We start from the raw sequence: 17,480 nt of genomic DNA on the forward strand, positions 1-17,480 counted from the left end.
ACGAGTATACTATCTTTTCAAGTTTTATATATAATTTAGTCTCTTCCTTCTTCTTCTTGCTTACTATTTTGTTATAATTTTTTGGTTTGAAATGAGAATAATAAGATTTTATATGTGCGTAAATTAAAGGAGGATAATTAAATTACGTTAATTTTCAACTTATTTATTTATTGTTTTAAAAATTATAATATTGTCTATGATTTGTCCATGTGTATATCACAAATCGTCTCCATCACTAAGAATATAATATTATCCTTAACTATTTCAAAGTAAGTATTTAAGAAAAAAAAAAGTCAATTATTTGATTTCAAGTGTATAATAGTGTGGTCAATGACTTAGAATAAAAAATTTGAATATCCGAAACATCGTGCAATGTTTTTAGTTCATAGTCACGCCAATGATTAACGAGGCATGAAGCAATCAATTAGGATGGTACAATTTCGACATGATGTGTGGGCTTGCAGGGTAGATGATTTTCACAAAGTAGATGTGAAAAAGAAAAAAAAGAAAGTGTGTTTGTAATATTATCAAAGGTTTTAATCTTCAAAGCTAAGGCATACCCATCCAATATATACATACATATATATAAATATAAGTATATATGATATGATATGATATGATATGATATATGTTTGTCTCTATGTAATTCTGTTATTTTGTCTCTTTTTTTATAACAAGTTCACTTCTTTCCTACTCAAAGGTTCTCTCTTCCACACCCTTTTCTTACCTAACACACTTATCCCCATATATCCCCCCATGAGAATTAGAAGGGGGAGGAAGAAAACCAAAACTTTACTTTGTCTTTTGCTTAGAAAGCCTCTTAGTTACTATATGTACATTGCCAAAATGACATATGGAGGATTCATTATATATTAAATGGTCACCTTATACAAACTCCCATCCACATTACACAAATATATATATATATATATATATATATATATATATATCTTTCACCCCACTCAACAATTCCTCATGAGCATATCCCATTTTCCCATTATTGCACTCCCCCTCCAACCTTTGTTGCCAATCCAACAAACCCCATTGCCTCTTTATTCCTTTTCTAGTCTATTTCAAATTTTTCTTCAACTTTAAAGTAGTTTAATAAATAACCAAGTTTTAATTTTGTGTTAATATTTTCATGATTTTTTATACCAAACTTTTTGAATAGAACAAAGTTGAAAGTTTAATAAGAAGTCATTACACATATTCCAAAGACCTATCAAATGAAGAAAACAAAAGTTAATTTTCAATAAAAATTGTTTAAAAGAAACTTTAAAGGCACTCTAAAATACTTTTCTAAAAAAAATATTTTCATTTGAAAAACAAATATTAAAAATAAAAAAAAGTAACTTTCTTTTAAAGAAAATTGGATCAGATGACAAAATAATTTAGAAAAAAAACAGCTCATGACACTTCTTTTTTTTGTATATTACGAATATGATATCAGACATATCAGAGGGTTATTCGATTTTAAATTTGCTATTTTTACAATTTGGAAAATATAGTGACATGGACTCTATTATCATAAATTGTTTTTGCTATTTTTACAAGCATCACATTTTTTTATTTAACTAACTTTTTAGTTGATGGAGTTTGAATATAATTTTGTGTAAATTTGTATGTGTTGTTGGATATAGGCTTTTGCGGTCCCTAAATAGTGTTAGGAAAGCATGTGCACATGTTATTGCAAAAAGGACCATAGAAACAAAAATACACACACACATATATATATATATATATATTTATTTATTTAATTATACAAATCGGTAACATACAACAAATTAATATGTTCTATTAATTAATCCACACCAACAACATGCTGTCCTACGTTACGATCCCAATACAAATTAAAATCAAATTATGTCTAAACTATACCCTTTTGTCTTCTCTCTTTAATTTAATATTGCCAACTTTACTAATGTACCAAAATAATAATAATAATATCTTAATTTCAGATAAATAATACACACACTTTTTAGATAATTGCGTGCACGATAATTGGAGTCTTAATTATTAATTAACATTATCATATATATAGATAGATAGATACATAGTCTTCTTTTTTGCTGACTACCCTCACAATTAGTCGGCTTAACAAACCTAAGACATCTCACTTTTCTTAAATTTAAATTATATATATATTCTCCATCACTAATTTTAGTGCCTTTTTTTTTCAACTAAAAAAGTGGATTTATGAAATAATTAATGAAGGAGATAGAGGTTTATTTGTAACCTAATTGTTGAACTTTTTTGCTGTGCACTCCACAAAAGTGGAAAAGAGAAAAGGAGGGGGGGGGGGGGGGGGGGTTTGAGAAATTGGAAAGGAAGAAAAGTGTGTGGTTAACTCTTCAAAGGGCATCTAAATCGAAAAGGAGTTGATGTTTTTGTTCTTCTTATTCTTTTGTTGTTCACTACTCTATATACTCACATGGGTTTGTGTGTGTGGGGACAAATTAAGGACTGTCATATAACACTTTTTGGGGTCTTAGTTGAAAGCTATATTTGTTTTTTTTTTTAATTTTTTTAACCTAATGATCAAGACATTGGTTATATGTTAAAGAGAGTGGTCCGTGAGGGATTTTTGTGGTTTTATTTCGATAAGTCGATCATCTCTCACACTTGCCTTTTGTCTTTTGTTTCGCCATGAAAGTTGTGGGTTTCCCTTGTGTTGCTTTCGTACTCAAAAGTGTTCCGAGTATAAACAAAGTCTTACATTAATTACCTAAAGAAAGAAGAGATATATTTTAGAATTTTAGGGGTAAAGTAAGACTAAAATCGAGACGGCTCTTTGTTTTTATAATTGGTACTAGAGATATTGTCTAAACCTAGTCCTGGTGTGTGTTGAAGAAAAATCCTCAAATTTTGAGTCGAGAGAGTTAGTCAGCCTTAGTCACGCCAAGCTCTATTTGAATGTTTTTCGATATCTGGATGTTTTTTGAAATGAAGAGCAAGTTCTCGTCATTGAGAGTGAACATCATTTATTATGAAAGATGCTAAGTTTCATACTTTGTTCAAGGAGAAGATTATTATGAAGGGGAGAAAAAATGTTTCATATTAGATAAGGAACGAGAGATTCATGAAATATAGAATATTCAGCCCATTGACTTCCTAAATTGGTTAAGACATATATCCATCAACTTTAATTTTGTTCACGATTGAAGATTCCATATTTATCCAAGAATTAATTCTTTTTTTGTTACTTTAAAAAAACTCTATATTCACATTTTCAGTGTCTCATAAACCCATAAAGTAAGAAAAATTATCTTAATTGGTATAAGATTTTTTTTAGAAAGATAAAAAAAAAAAAACAAAATCATGAAATTTTATATGCTTAAATTAGACAATGCCATACCCATGTAAAAAGAAAAAGAAAAAGAAAATTTTGAATATTTGATTAACAAAGGTTAAATTTACAATAGAAAGATAAAAAAAAAAAAAAACATAAATTAATTAAACCAACAGCCATGAAACTTTAGTTTAATTAATTGAGAAATTAAATGGATATGGCACACATAAATATGATAAAAAGTATATGGTTAAGGCCTCAAAAAGTTTAGACACAAATACACCATGCTTTACGGGTCGTGTAAAAAACTACTTTGTATTGGTGTTTCCATTTAAAACTTATATATATATATATATAAATAATGGAATAGACTTTATAATTATGTTTATTATTAGATTCTAAAAAGTGTAGTTTTCTTTTTCTTTTTCTTTTATTTTTCTTTTTGGCCTTTTGAGGAGAAAATGCCGTAAAGCATTATATAAGCAGCCAAATTATGGAGTACTATAGACAAAATAATTAAATTATATTAGAGGGGGGCAGCTGAGATTAGTGCATAATTCAAGTAAGTGACACATTAACTATATTATATTTTAATTGATTTCTTTACAAAAACAAATTATATAATATATGTTTTCGATTAAATTGAGATACTTTGCTTTAGTTGACGAGGCTCCTTTTGTCTTTACCAAAATTAATTTTATCACTTAAAAAGTCGACTTTTTATTTTTATTTTTATTTTATTTAAGAAAAAGATGATTTTATAAATCTTTAAGTCAAAATGAAAAGTTTTAGCTTTGGATTAAAAAAATAAATTAAAGAAAAAAAAAAAAAGTAGACCCTTTTGTTTATTTTAGCTTTCTTTAAATATACTTTATTCTGGTGGCAAATTGAATTAAATTAATTGGAGAATATAAAAAATTAGGAGACAATATAATGATTTACCTCTGGACAAAACTGAATGAAGTTATAATTAATTAATTACTATGATTTAATGTGAAGGTATTCCAACTAATTGTCATGTGCAACATAGATATATATATTATTGGATTAATCAAAGACATGATTTGTATTAAACTAAAAGTAATAGGGAAAAATCCTAAAATAAGAAGTTAAGAATTACATAGCAAGCATTAGATAATTAAAAAAAAAAACATTAGATGTTTTATATTATTGATGTATTTCTTTAACCTATGGATGGATTTTACTTTGTTACAAAACAATTGAAATAAACCTAACATCTAAATCGGTATAAAAAATAATGAAGATTATCGTAAATGACAAATTTTACTTAAATATTTATAAAATAAAGTAAAATCTAATTTTGATGTATTTGAAATTGTTATATAAAATAGTTGTATTCTTGATTAAGTAAGCAATTTGTCTTTTTACTATTTTTGAAAAAAATAAACTTCTATCGTAAATGTACTATCTTTTTTTTTTTATTATTGGTTCAAGTGATGAAGAGGCCTTCATTTCAATTAGTACAATATAATGTGATATGGTTTAATTTGTCTTAGTATACCAAATCTAAATGTATACAATCAATTGATTGAACTTAATTTCATATAGCTGTATATCAATATACCAAATAAAAGTGTATATAAAATCAATTTTTTTTTGCACTATTTGAGAACAAAATATTAAGATGAAAAACAATTAAAAAGCATTTGGATTCCTTACATGTAATAATTGTAATAAAGTGTAGATAATGCTTCGTGGTTGATAATTTTCTTTTTTTGTAATGGAAAAAGTTCTTTATTGACATTAAATCCTTTTTTCCTATTATGAAGAAGGAAAAAGATCCAATAATAATAAATAATAAATAATAAATAATAAATAATAATAACAATAACAATAATAATAATAATAATAATAATAATGAGAGATTGAGAGTTTCTTTTAATGGGAAATAGAAGTGGAAGAAAAAGAAAAGAGACAATGAGAGAAGTCATGTTTTTTTTAGTTAAAAGGAAAATGTGTTGTGAATTTGATGAAGAACATTCAAGAGCTAAGAAAAATAAAAACAAAGAAAATAGAATAATATGTATTTCACAATCATTTTGCATTTCAGATTCCACTTTATACTTTTATTGCCTTATTACTACTTTTTTTCCTTTCTAATATTTTAAAAAAATCAAGTGAATTACCCTTTTATATTTGTAAAAATTTTCAACAGTTTATTCAATATTATTTTTCAAATCATAAATAATAGGTTAAATCTCAAATATAATAATTATACCTAAAATATTAACAGATATAATACAATAGAATAGTTACATATATAATAAAGTTTAGATCTAATTCTATAAATCTATTAGTGATACGAATTATAATATTAGTAAAAGCCTGTAGATTATATTGTCGATTAAAGTATATTAATGATAGATCATATCATATCACAGTAAGATTTGCAAAGTTTTTTAAAATGTTGATGTATTTCATTTCATATTTTTGGGTTTAATTATTAATTTAAGTTTGGAAAACATAATAAGATGGAAAAATGGATTTAAGAATGTAATGAAGGAATGAATGTTAGAGAAGTAATATTATCCAAAAAAAAAAAAAAAAAAAGAGATTTACTTTGGGTCCATATCATATAATATATATTCATATTTGGATTTTAAAATCATTGAATTAAAAAGAAAAAGAAAAACCGGGAGCCCTAACCACAAAGCTTCAATCTTGATAACTCCCTCTATATCACGGGCTTTTCCGTTTTCCCTTTCACAGCATTGATTCTTCACCGGAGCTTCCACCGCCAGCTCCCCGGAAAATGTCTTTCCTTCATTTTCATTGAATAACTAAAATGAGAGAAGAACGGGGTCCGAGATCTGCAGAAACGGACCCCTTTAAGTCCCCGGATTTCTCACTCAACACTCCTACACTCCGCCAAGTAATTTTACTCATTTCTTCCTTGATATCTCTTTCTCATTCTGTTAAAGTATTTGCTTCCAAATGGAAGCTTATCCGTGACAAGCTTGAAGAATTGAATTCCGGCTTAATCGCTGCCGATAACTGTGATTCCGACGAAAATCCCGCTATCTCAGACCTAATTCGGAAGGTGATTCTCACGGCTACTGAATGCAACGATCTCGCTCGCCGTTGTGTTGACCTCTCTTTCAGTGGGAAGCTTTTGATGCAGAGTGATTTGGATGTAATCTGTGCGAAATTTGACCGCCATGCGAAGAAGCTTTCGGATATATATACAGCCGGCATTTTGTCGCAAGGCTTCGCCATCGTCGTTTCTAGGCCTGGGCTTGGAGCTTGTAAGGATGATATGAGGTTTTATGTGAGGGATATTGTAACGAGAATGAAGATTGGCTGTTCAGATCTGAAGAGACAAGCTCTCGTTAATCTGCTCGCTGCTGTAACCGAAGACGAAAAGTATGTGAAAGTAATAATAGAAATCGGAGAGATAGTGAATCTCCTTGTTAATTTTCTTGGTTCTCCCGAGACGGAACTCCAAGAAGCAGCTCTGAAAGTGCTTCATATAATTTCAGGGTTTGATTCTTATAAAGCAGTTCTAGTTGGGAATGGGGTAATTGCGCCATTGATTCGCGTTATGGAATGTGGGAGCGAGGTGGGGAAGAACATAGCCGCAAGGTGTTTGTTGAAATTCACGGAGAATTCTGAAAATGCTTGGTCTGTATCTGCTCATGGCGGAGTAACAGCTTTGTTAAAAATCTGTTCCAATGCTGATTCCAAAGCAGAACTGATCAGCCCTGCTTGTGGGGTGCTCGGTAATCTCGTTGGTGTTGAAGAAATCAAGAGATTTATGATTGAAGAAGATGCAATTTCAACGTTTATTAGCCTCGCTCAATCTAGAGACGAAGCTGTGCAGATAAATTCCATAGTCTTTCTCCAAAATATAGCATATGGGGATGAATCCGTTAACAAATTGCTGGTTAAAGAAGGAGGAATTCGTGCTTTAGTTCGTGTTATGGATCCAAAATCTTCGTCCTCATCCAAAACCCTAGAAGTCACGATGCGAGCAATTGAAAACCTCTGTTTCTCATCAATTAGTAATGTAAATACTTTGATTAACTACGGGTTCATGGATAACCTTCTTTATTTCTTACGAGATGGGGAAGTTTCTCTTCAAGAAGTAGCTCTAAAAGTTGCAGTTAGGCTTTGTGGGACATCAGAGGAAGCCAAGAAAGCAATGGGGGATGGTGGTTTCATGCCAGAATTCATCAAATTTCTTGGTGCAAAATCCTTTGAAGTTCGAGAAATGGCAGCCGAGGCACTCTCAGGAATGGTCACAATCCCTAAAAACAGGAAGAGGTTTGCTCAAGACAATCGAAATATAGAGATGCTTCTGCAAATGCTGGACATAGAAGAAGGAAATTCAGGTAACAAAAGATTCCTCCTTTCAATATTAAACTCATTAACAGGAAGCAGTAGTGGAAGAAGAAAGATTGTGAATTCTGGGTATATGAAAAACATTGAAAAACTTGCAGAAGCTGAAGTTTATGATGCTAAGAAACTCGTTAGGAAATTGTCCACAAATAAATTCCGTAGTCTGTTAAATGGAATCTGGAATTCTTGAATGTAATAATCCCTGTTTGTAATATCCTTTTCTTCATCTTCTTCTTACATAATTTTGTTTATTAAAAATCAATACCTCATTTGATTCACAAATACTCTCTCCATCTTTCCCCACCTCTTTCAAAAAACTTACCTTTCATAAAACACCACAATAAAGAGTGTATTTAGAGAGCTCTAATTTAATCATCTCCAACCACCCACATAAACACTTGTATTATAGCCTTGAGAGAGAGAGAGAATGAGAGAGAGAGAGGAGGAATTCAGAAAATACATTAACTCAGTGTAGTTGAGAATGGGAAGAGAGGCACATGGGGTAAGAGAAGACAATGAATACAACAGAGAGGAATATGAGCAGTTCTAATCAAAGCTTCTACCCATCTGCCATTTTTGGACATTGACACTGAGAAAGACAGTGATGGATGAAGATGATGGCAGTGAGTCTGCTATGTATTTTTCTTTTGTATTTTTTTCCTTTTCTACATCCCGTTTGTTGTGGCAGACTTGTCCAATTTCTTCAAATATCAATAAAAAAAAAATATATATATATATTTTAATGTAACAACAAATGAATGTTGTTTACCTTAAATAAAAGTTTTAGGCAATCTAGTAAGCAATGAATGTAATGTTAATATATGTATGTATAATTACTAATCACTAATTTTGATAGATTCCTTGTTGTCAAATCAAAAACAGAATCACTTTCTTTTCAATATAGATTGTGGATATAATTTCTTCGGGTCTATAGCAGTCTCAATTCAGATCTTGCAATCTAATTCATAAATATAGATATGATAAGCTTTAGGGATGACCGATGAGTAATGGACAATATGAGAAGCAAAGCAGCATAGGGACTGACAACTGGACCATCCATTCATTTACATATGAAACTTCTGCATTGACAGCTTGTTAATGAATGGGTGTGGAACCCTCATATCAATATTTGATATTTTTTTTCTTCTGTACTTAGGTTGATAGGGTCCCATAATTTTAAACCATCTCCTAGGTTTTCTTGGAGTAATTATACTGGGTTGCAATCTTAGATAAATATTTTAAAGAAATTGCAAATAAATAAAACCTATATATTGGAAGAAAAGAAATCAATAAACCAACATAACTCAGTTGTTAGCATTTCCTTGTCACGTATCAGAGAACAAAGAACAACACCAAGAAGATGTCAAAATTGCAATTTTATGAATTGTTTTGTCATGTTTAGGAAAGTAACAAAAAAAATTAGATATTGATAGAGTTAACAACAAGAAAAAATGTCGTTAATAAGGACCCTAATGTTTGCAAGAGCTCTCTTTATGTTTAACAAATTTATAACTTCTAAAGCATTAGTCCACCTCAATCAACAGATTTGTTCGAGACTGCTCACTCAACCATAGATAGACTTTCAAACAAACTTCAATCACAAGTATACTAACATTCGAATCCTCGTCAATACTCTTGCAAACCCCTACGTTCACTCGACCAAAATGATAACAAATAATCCACTCGAGCTCATCCGATCTCTTCTCCTTCGACCAAGTCGCATAAATATTAAGCTTCCAATAACCCACCACTAGTGGAGCCAAATTTAAATTTTGCTATATCTTTAAAATCTTTTGAATCGTTTTGTAATTACACTTGCTTTTTACGACTATCGAATGTTTGGAGGGTAATTAATGTGTTATAAACTAGTCCTTTATCTTCCAATACAAGGATATAGAATTTAGTGATATCTAAAAGGGAACATATGATAATGTATCTTAAAAATGTGAAAGTTAGGTTGAACCCCACCACAACTGGCAATTCCATTGGGTGCAGTAAACTTGAAGTTGATGCCTTCTCTATTGATTATTGAACCAACAAATAAGGTCAAAACATGCACCTTAAGCAAAGGATAGATCGAAAAAAGTTTCTTTGAATTATGAGAATAAAGGCCCATGGGCTTGAATGGTTTCAACAAACTGGGCCACCAATTTGGGCCGTCTGTTTTGCAAGTTTTTCTCTCTTTTCATGACTACTCAAAATCAATTTTCAGGAAGTAGATAGACACTTTTGGCTCAATCATTGAAGCATGAAGTCTGCATCAATCATGTTCGGTTGTGTTAATTATGTCATTAAATTAGTCAAGTATTGAGTTTATAAAATCCAAAACATCGGTGATTTTATTCATTGACTTTGGTAAGTGTTGCAATTAATATATATGCTAAGGTAGGAGTTTTCTTGTGAGTTTGTGAGTACGTGACTATATGATAATGCAAGAAAAAAGTATATCATATTTTAAGATCGCTTCTTTTTATTAGTCAATTCTGCATTTAGTGTTTGATATTTTGGAGTTCTCAAATTTACTCTTCCTATCAGTGATTTTCAATTACGAACAAAAAATAAATAAAATAAATATGTGAATAAGTTAATAATTTAATAGCTATTTTATACGTTAAAATATACTTTTGATCTATGTAGTTTGGGACTTTTTTTCTTGAAAAAAAACGTGTTTTTGAAACTTCGGTTCTAGTGTTTTTTGAAATAAATTTCTATTTTTTCAATAAATCTTAAATTTAAAATTCGTTTGGAATACATTTTTAAGTGATTAATTTAAAAATTAAATAATTGTAGAAAAAAAATAATGTATTTATAAACTATTCAAAATAGATCTTGAAGAGTAAAAGATATATTTTAAAAAAACAATTTTGAAAAACACTTTTTTTTTGTTAAGCCAATCCAAACAAAACCATTAATCTCTATTTTAATTAACCGTTGATTCTTTCGAGAACTTTTTATTGTGTATAAACATTCTTTTACTAGGATGAGTGACTCAAACCTCAAAAACATAAAAACTAAAATTAGATGTTTAGAAATACAACGTTAAAACTAGAACATATTTTGAATGAGAAATTGAGAATTGTAATGTAGATCAATTATGCAATAAATAACTCGAATATTACATACAAATAAAAATAAAAAGACAAGGAAACTTTATTCATTGACTTTGGTGGAGTTTTTGTTGTGACTATTAATAATAGAACAAGACCAAGATAAGCATCAATACACATCATAAACTTTTCTTGTTGACTTGAAAATCTTTTACTCAACCACAAGTAATTGATTAGAATTTGTATATGTAATGCATCATTCTTTCTTTATTGACTTGAAAATTATCTTGTACGACTAATTAATTACAAGTAATTAATCCCAATTTGTATAATTTACCTGCCAACATATATCTTCTTCATCTTCATCTTTGCTTCTAGTGCAATCCCACAAAATTTATTATTCTATGAATAGTACTTTTTTCTTTTTTTGTTATGAATAAATTAAAGTTCATCATAGAAACCATAGTGTTTAAATTCACTTTTTTTATCAATGATTTGATAAATCGTTGCATTTTGATGTATTTAATTCTTATGTTTTAGTAAAAATTCAAATTTATATTTGGGGATGACCAACTTTTCTTATTCGCATAGTCAATGTAGAATTCACACTCGACATGGATTTAGACTTTAATGAAAGGTTTATTATAGGAAACGAAGAAGATAGAGGTGAAAAGAAAAACAAATTAGATTTGATTGGATTGATGTGTTTGGGAATATTTGAACAATGTGAGATTCCATTGCTATATGTAGTTTAAAATTTGAAGTATTAGAGAATAAGAGAGAATGCAATCTTGGTTGTTGTTGTTGTTGAAAGAGTTATCATCAAAACAAAATCTAAACCAACCACCGAAAGGGTAAACATCAATTAATGCACCAATCAACCTTTTTTTAAACTTGGTCTATACACATCCAAATTTATAGTAATCCACCTAAATTAAGAGATTTTAAATCATATCTAACCCTACTTTAATATAGTAATAAAATATTGAGTATGATATTTTGCTTTCTATATGTCTCTATAATGATGATGATAATAATACTATCTAATTTTCTTCATCTTCGATCCAAGTTTGAATATTATACGTGAGTCGGTCAATTTATACATGTTCTTAAGTTTATAAAACTTTCATGTTTAGATACAAAATCACATGTTGTGAATCTATTAGGTATAAAACTAAAATTTCAAATCCTAATTAGTAGCATATTTTTTAAAGTTTGATGATGACAAAATACAAATTTAAAAGTTAAGGGGATGTTGTTTCTAACCTAAAACCTCGAATTTGAACAAATTTGAAGGACTAAACTTATAATTCAACGATCATTTCTTGCCATTAAAGAGGATAAGGTAAAGAGGAAAATTGTAGTTAGATTAAATCAAATTTGATGAAGAACTCAATCAATTATGAGGTAGGGATCAAAAAAAGTATATAACGACACCTCTTTCCCTATACAAAATTAGTGAAAGGGGAAATTGAGAAGCAAAGGCTTTGTAACAACAACGACATCCCTCCCTATTTCAAGCTTTAAATATGAATGGAACCCACAAACATTAAACTTCATTCCAAATTATCTATTTTTTTTTGTTTCAAAGTCTTAGTCTTAGTATGAAAGGAACGAACATATATCCATATTTCCAATATTAAAAAAAATTACATATTACTATTTAGAGAAAAAAAAAACAAAAAAAAAGAAAGAAATTATGAACACATGAGAGTTGTGAAAAGGAAAAAAGAAAAGGGTAAGGATGAAAAAAAGGGGGGAATTGAAATGGATGAGTTTGCCACATAGAAATAAGGTAGATAAGGCAATAAAGGTAATTAATTAGAGGAAATTTAAAATCAAGTTGAATTGAAGGAAACTATATATATATTATATATTTCCATTTGTTTCAACAAAAATTTAGATGACAGCTTTTGATCATGTGAACAACAACCCATGACACACACACACACACATTTTCCCATAATCTTATCTTATCCTTTCATTTTCATTTGTAGGTCAACCTTCTACAACGCTATTCCCTTGCTTTTAAGTTTAAAATCTTTCTAAACCCAACAACATAATTTAATTCAAACAAACCCAATTTGTTTCCATTTATATATATATATACAATACATTGATTCATTCAGGTTCTTCTTTACGTTGTTCAAGAACAACAACCCTTTTGATTCCTTTGTGAAATCTGAAATTCAAAAAGGAGATATTTATTAATTAATTAGGGTATTTTAAATTAGGAATAAGAAGAGAAAATGAGGTTGAAAAATGAAAATGGAAAAGGGAAAAAGGGTGGGGACAGCTAGGGATGAAGTTGACCTATTCTCAGTTAAAGTATTGGTGGGAGAGGACAGTGCACAATCGGCTTCCTATGATCTGGCCTTATATTACACTTAACGTCATCTTCATCCTCTTTTTTTTTTTTTTTTTTTTTTTTTTTTTTTTATTTCTTCTCAATTTATTATTATTATTATACTTTTCATTATTGTTACTAACAAAATACTTTATTATTGTTAAGTTGTTCATTAAGTAACTTCAAACTAATATAATTAATTACATCATGCAGATTTAAAAAGGGATTCATGTGTCTTTGAATTATGTATGTATACTTAGGTTTTTCAGAAAGAAAAAAATATCATAAAAAAAGAATTCATTATTCTATTGAATATCACATTTTATAATAATAATATAAACTTTCGTAATTTTGTATTTGGTTTCACCCAACAACAAATTTCATACCGTAGGAGTGTTATTTTCTTGTTATTTAGTTTATTAAGGGACTTTGGTTGCATTCGCAAATGTATTACCTTGCCTCTTTTCAAACAAGTCATATATTTCTCCAATTGATTTCTTGATTGTTTACAAAGAGTTTAATTTGATCGATCATCTAAGAAAACTTCTCTTCAAGGTACACTGCTTAAGAAACAGGAACTAGGATGGAGATGGCCCTAAACCAAGAGTATCACCTAAAGAGAACACGAGACCAAAACAACGGCTCCACCTCATCCGAACGAGGGATGGACCAAGAAAAAATGAGTAAGAAAATCAACTATAGACAAATGATCAACTAAAAAAGCCTGAAGAGATGAGGAGATAGTGGAGAGACAGAGAGTTGCAGAGCCTGATCGAAAAAAAATGAAAAACTCCCGGAGACTGAGATTAAGCAACCGTTAGAGATAGCAGGTAAGACCAAGGTCAAGCAACTTGAAAAGGGCAGTGAGCATACAAGCAAACCAATTAAGAACATACAATGAGGGAGAGCATTGACTTTAGATTGGACATCCTCTAGGTTTGCTGGAAACAGTAATTTTCTGTTGTCCATACAGTGCAATGGGGAAACATAAGTAGAAAAAGAGGGAGAAGATGTGAATAATTTTGTCAAAGCACGTGGAATAGAAACTAATAATATAGTTACGTGGGAGCCCATCCAATCTTCCCTAAAGTTAAATGCCAAATCACCACTGCCTCATTACTCTCTACTTTTTCCCCATCCTACATGGCCCCCTCCACTTCCACCTCCACCTCCACCTCCACCTCCACCTCCACCTCCCCAAACCAAACTTTATTGCTTCCATCTCCTCAATTCTAAGTTTCAAATACATCACCTTTTTTTTTTAAAGATATTCTAAACTTTAGTAAGAAATATATATATACAACATTGTTAAAATATTTAAGTCCTAATATCTTTTCATCGGTGCTTTCTGAAATTATATATGCAATGACGGTTCTCTTGTGTATAGTAAGATGTTTAGCAAGAATAATAACAAAAGTGAAAACGACAAAAAACACGAGAATTGGTCTCTCTCTTTTGTTATAATCTATATGCCTTGAGTGAAAAGAACAATTTATTTTATTTGTGCAAGTTTAAATATAATTCAATCACTTAAGGCAAATGTTGTTATCTCAACATTCAAACCTCGTCAATTTCAAAACATTATGTTTGTACTATATAAAAAACATAATACTAATATTTGTTTGTTGTCTTTTCTTTTTGTTGGTTAATCATTAATTTGGTATCATATATAAGTTTGTAAAAAAAGATATATAGTATAGTGATAGGTTAAAATGAGTAGGATTGCTGAAGTCAGAAGCAAAGTCCTACTTCTTCAAAGTTCACCCAAAAAAGTTAGCCCTTGGACTGCTTATTACTTATTTTGTAAAGTGTTGGATTTTTTTATGCTTTACAAAAAACCAAAAAAAAAAAAAAAAAAAAAAAAAAAGAAAGAAAAGAAAAAAGATCAAGGTAAGTTTTCTTTTCAATAATTAAAATGAAGAGAGAGAGAATGGTTTGGGGTGTCTTGTCTTTATCAGGCAACCTGAGTGACACAAACAAAAGCACCACATCAAAACTCTTTGTCTTCACTCTCTAAATCTGCATCCCCAAAGTTATTAAAACATCATAATCTCTACACTTTACCTCCACTTTACAAAAAAAAAAAGAAAAGAAAAACTAATATATATTCTTTTTTCAAGAAAAGAAAAGCATTCTTAACCAAAACAACGAACAAAAAAGTTGGGAAGACACTTTGTAGGCTTAAGACCAACCAAAAGAGAATGCCAAAGAAACTAAACTGTGGAGACAATAAAAACTTACCTGCGGACCACCCTCCATATGCCATACTTTAATTTTGCTACTCCCTTTTCTTTCTCTGTCACCATTTGAAAATTTTCGTGTAAAGAATTGACAATTAATATATATATTTGGTTCTGATTTTTTTAATTTTTTTTTATTCTTTATGAAAATTTTGATAATTTAGTGTAGGCACATTCATTCAGATCACTGTTTACCTCTATACTAAAAACATATAATAATGTAATTTCTTTATGAAAAAGTTTAGGAAGAAAGCAATATAATTTTAGGGTTTGTTTTCATGTATTAAATGACCAACTTATTTATAATTAAGTATAGTAAATAGCAAAAATATTTCTCAACTCATTGAAGTTTTTTTTTTTTTTTTTTTTAATTTACGTTTGAAAATATTTATAGTGTTTTGTTATTTAAAAAATTTATGAGATGGTGAAAATTATGTTGATTTAGAAAAAAAAAATCAGCAAAATCAAATCACGTTTAAATTATTAGAGCTGTGAAAGTGAAATACTACTTTGTCACTTGAAGAGTTTGTAGATACACTACATACCATACTCTCTTACATGTAAGTTTTTCTCAATTATGGTTTACATGTGACAAATCAAAATCCAAATGGTTCTATAATCTAATCTAATCTGTTGAAAAAAAAAGTCAAACTTAACTTCGATCGAAGGATTTTGTCTATGTCATATTCTTTCTGTAATACCCAATTCCCAATATTTGAAATTCGAATTCAACGACGAATGACCTTGATATTTTCCTACATACAGTCCAACAACCGTCTTAGAGGTTTTTTAAAGTTAAAGCTATCCTACAACCCAACATGAGTCATTTTAGTGTACTCTATTCTCTCACATATACATCCTAGGAAATTTTCAAAAGAATACCCAGTACAAAATTACGTTGAGATAAATACACTTAACTTTGAAGTTCTAATAATAGAATCCCAAGAAGAAAGATGTATCTTATTGAGATAAGCAATAACTTTCAATTCTTTTAAGTATTTCTTAATCATACTTTTACATCCTCTTATTTACATGTGATATTGGCTATCATTTATGTCCCCAAACGTTATACTTTCTAATCTAACTAGACCGACGATCAAAACGTTACTTTCCAATCTTTAACTCTCTAGTTGTGGTTCAAAAACTTGCAAGCTCTCATGTTTTGATTCACCAAGATGTGGCTTTGATAGTAAAGTTTCAAAACTAATAATATTCAAACGTAGACTTTTTAGCATGTCATATATATACAAAATTGAAAGTTTGCAATAAATGAAACTTTGAATAATTGTGATACGTTCACCACTAAATTAAAAATGTTATTTTAACAAGAATTTTTTTCGATAGTTACGAAATATCGAGGATAAAATAATAATGGCTAAAAAATAAAGGCAATTTAAAACACAAACAACAAAATGTAAGGACATGTTTTTAACCATGAAAGGTATAGAAAACCATGAAAGGTATAGAAAACCATGTGTGCTTTGAAGTGAGAAGAGAACCATGTTTTTGAAGTGTAGAAACAATAGTATCCACCCCACTAGCACACAACCCATATCCCCCACCTTCAATATATCTATACCATACCGTTGATGCATTTTCAAAGTAAACGAATAGTAATTCAAAGTGCCTTTCTTTGACTTCCACCATATATACATACATACATACATATACTATTTTTTCAAAGAAAAAAAAGGCATTAATGGCGTCAAATAATGACGTATATGCTTTCAAATCTCTCTCTCTGCTATCCCACTCCCCTCTCCCTCTCCAACTTGCATTTCATTAAAAATAAAATCACAATCTTATCTATAGCATTTATTCCAGGGTTAAAAAAAATGTAATCTTTATCACACCCATCTCATCAAAATTAACTACTATTGCTTTTTTTTCTTTTCTTTCTTTTTTTTTTGCTTTAAACATATCTTTACGAAAAGTCAAGTACCCTAAAAAATCCTCCGCCTCTCCCTCCCAAAATTTTCTTCATTTTATACTCAAACTTAACTCCATCTTTTTTTTATATATATATATATAATTAACATTAACATATAGTCAATGTAAACGATGCTTGTCCTTATCTCCCATCTCCATCTTCCCATATTATTATTATTATTATTTTTCCTTTTGTCTTTTTAAAGAAAAATGTTTAACTATAATTGATATATATTACTGTTTTTTCCCTCATTTTAATAAAATTAATT

General features: G+C 29.4%; 1 protein-coding gene across 1 annotated transcript; it reads left to right on the forward strand.

Moving 5' to 3' along the window:
• Positions 1-5,874: 5,874 nt before the first annotated feature.
• Positions 5,875-7,930, forward strand: LOC103485949 (uncharacterized). Its single transcript, XM_008443730.3, has one exon. It carries the CDS (start codon positions 6,096-6,098, stop codon positions 7,836-7,838), a length of 1,743 nt encoding a protein of 580 aa, XP_008441952.1. The 5' UTR covers positions 5,875-6,095; the 3' UTR covers positions 7,839-7,930.
• Positions 7,931-17,480: the final 9,550 nt, after the last annotated feature.

This window comes from Cucumis melo, chromosome 12 (genome assembly GCF_025177605.1).
Source record: "Cucumis melo cultivar AY chromosome 12, USDA_Cmelo_AY_1.0, whole genome shotgun sequence".
In the NCBI taxonomy this organism is placed as follows: Eukaryota; Viridiplantae; Streptophyta; class Magnoliopsida; order Cucurbitales; family Cucurbitaceae; genus Cucumis; species Cucumis melo.

Bases quoted from the DNA above. Each gene is read 5' to 3' on its own strand.
- LOC103485949 (XM_008443730.3), top strand. From the start codon at position 6,096: ATGAGAGAAGAACGGGGTCCGAGATCTGCAGAAACGGACCCCTTTAAG.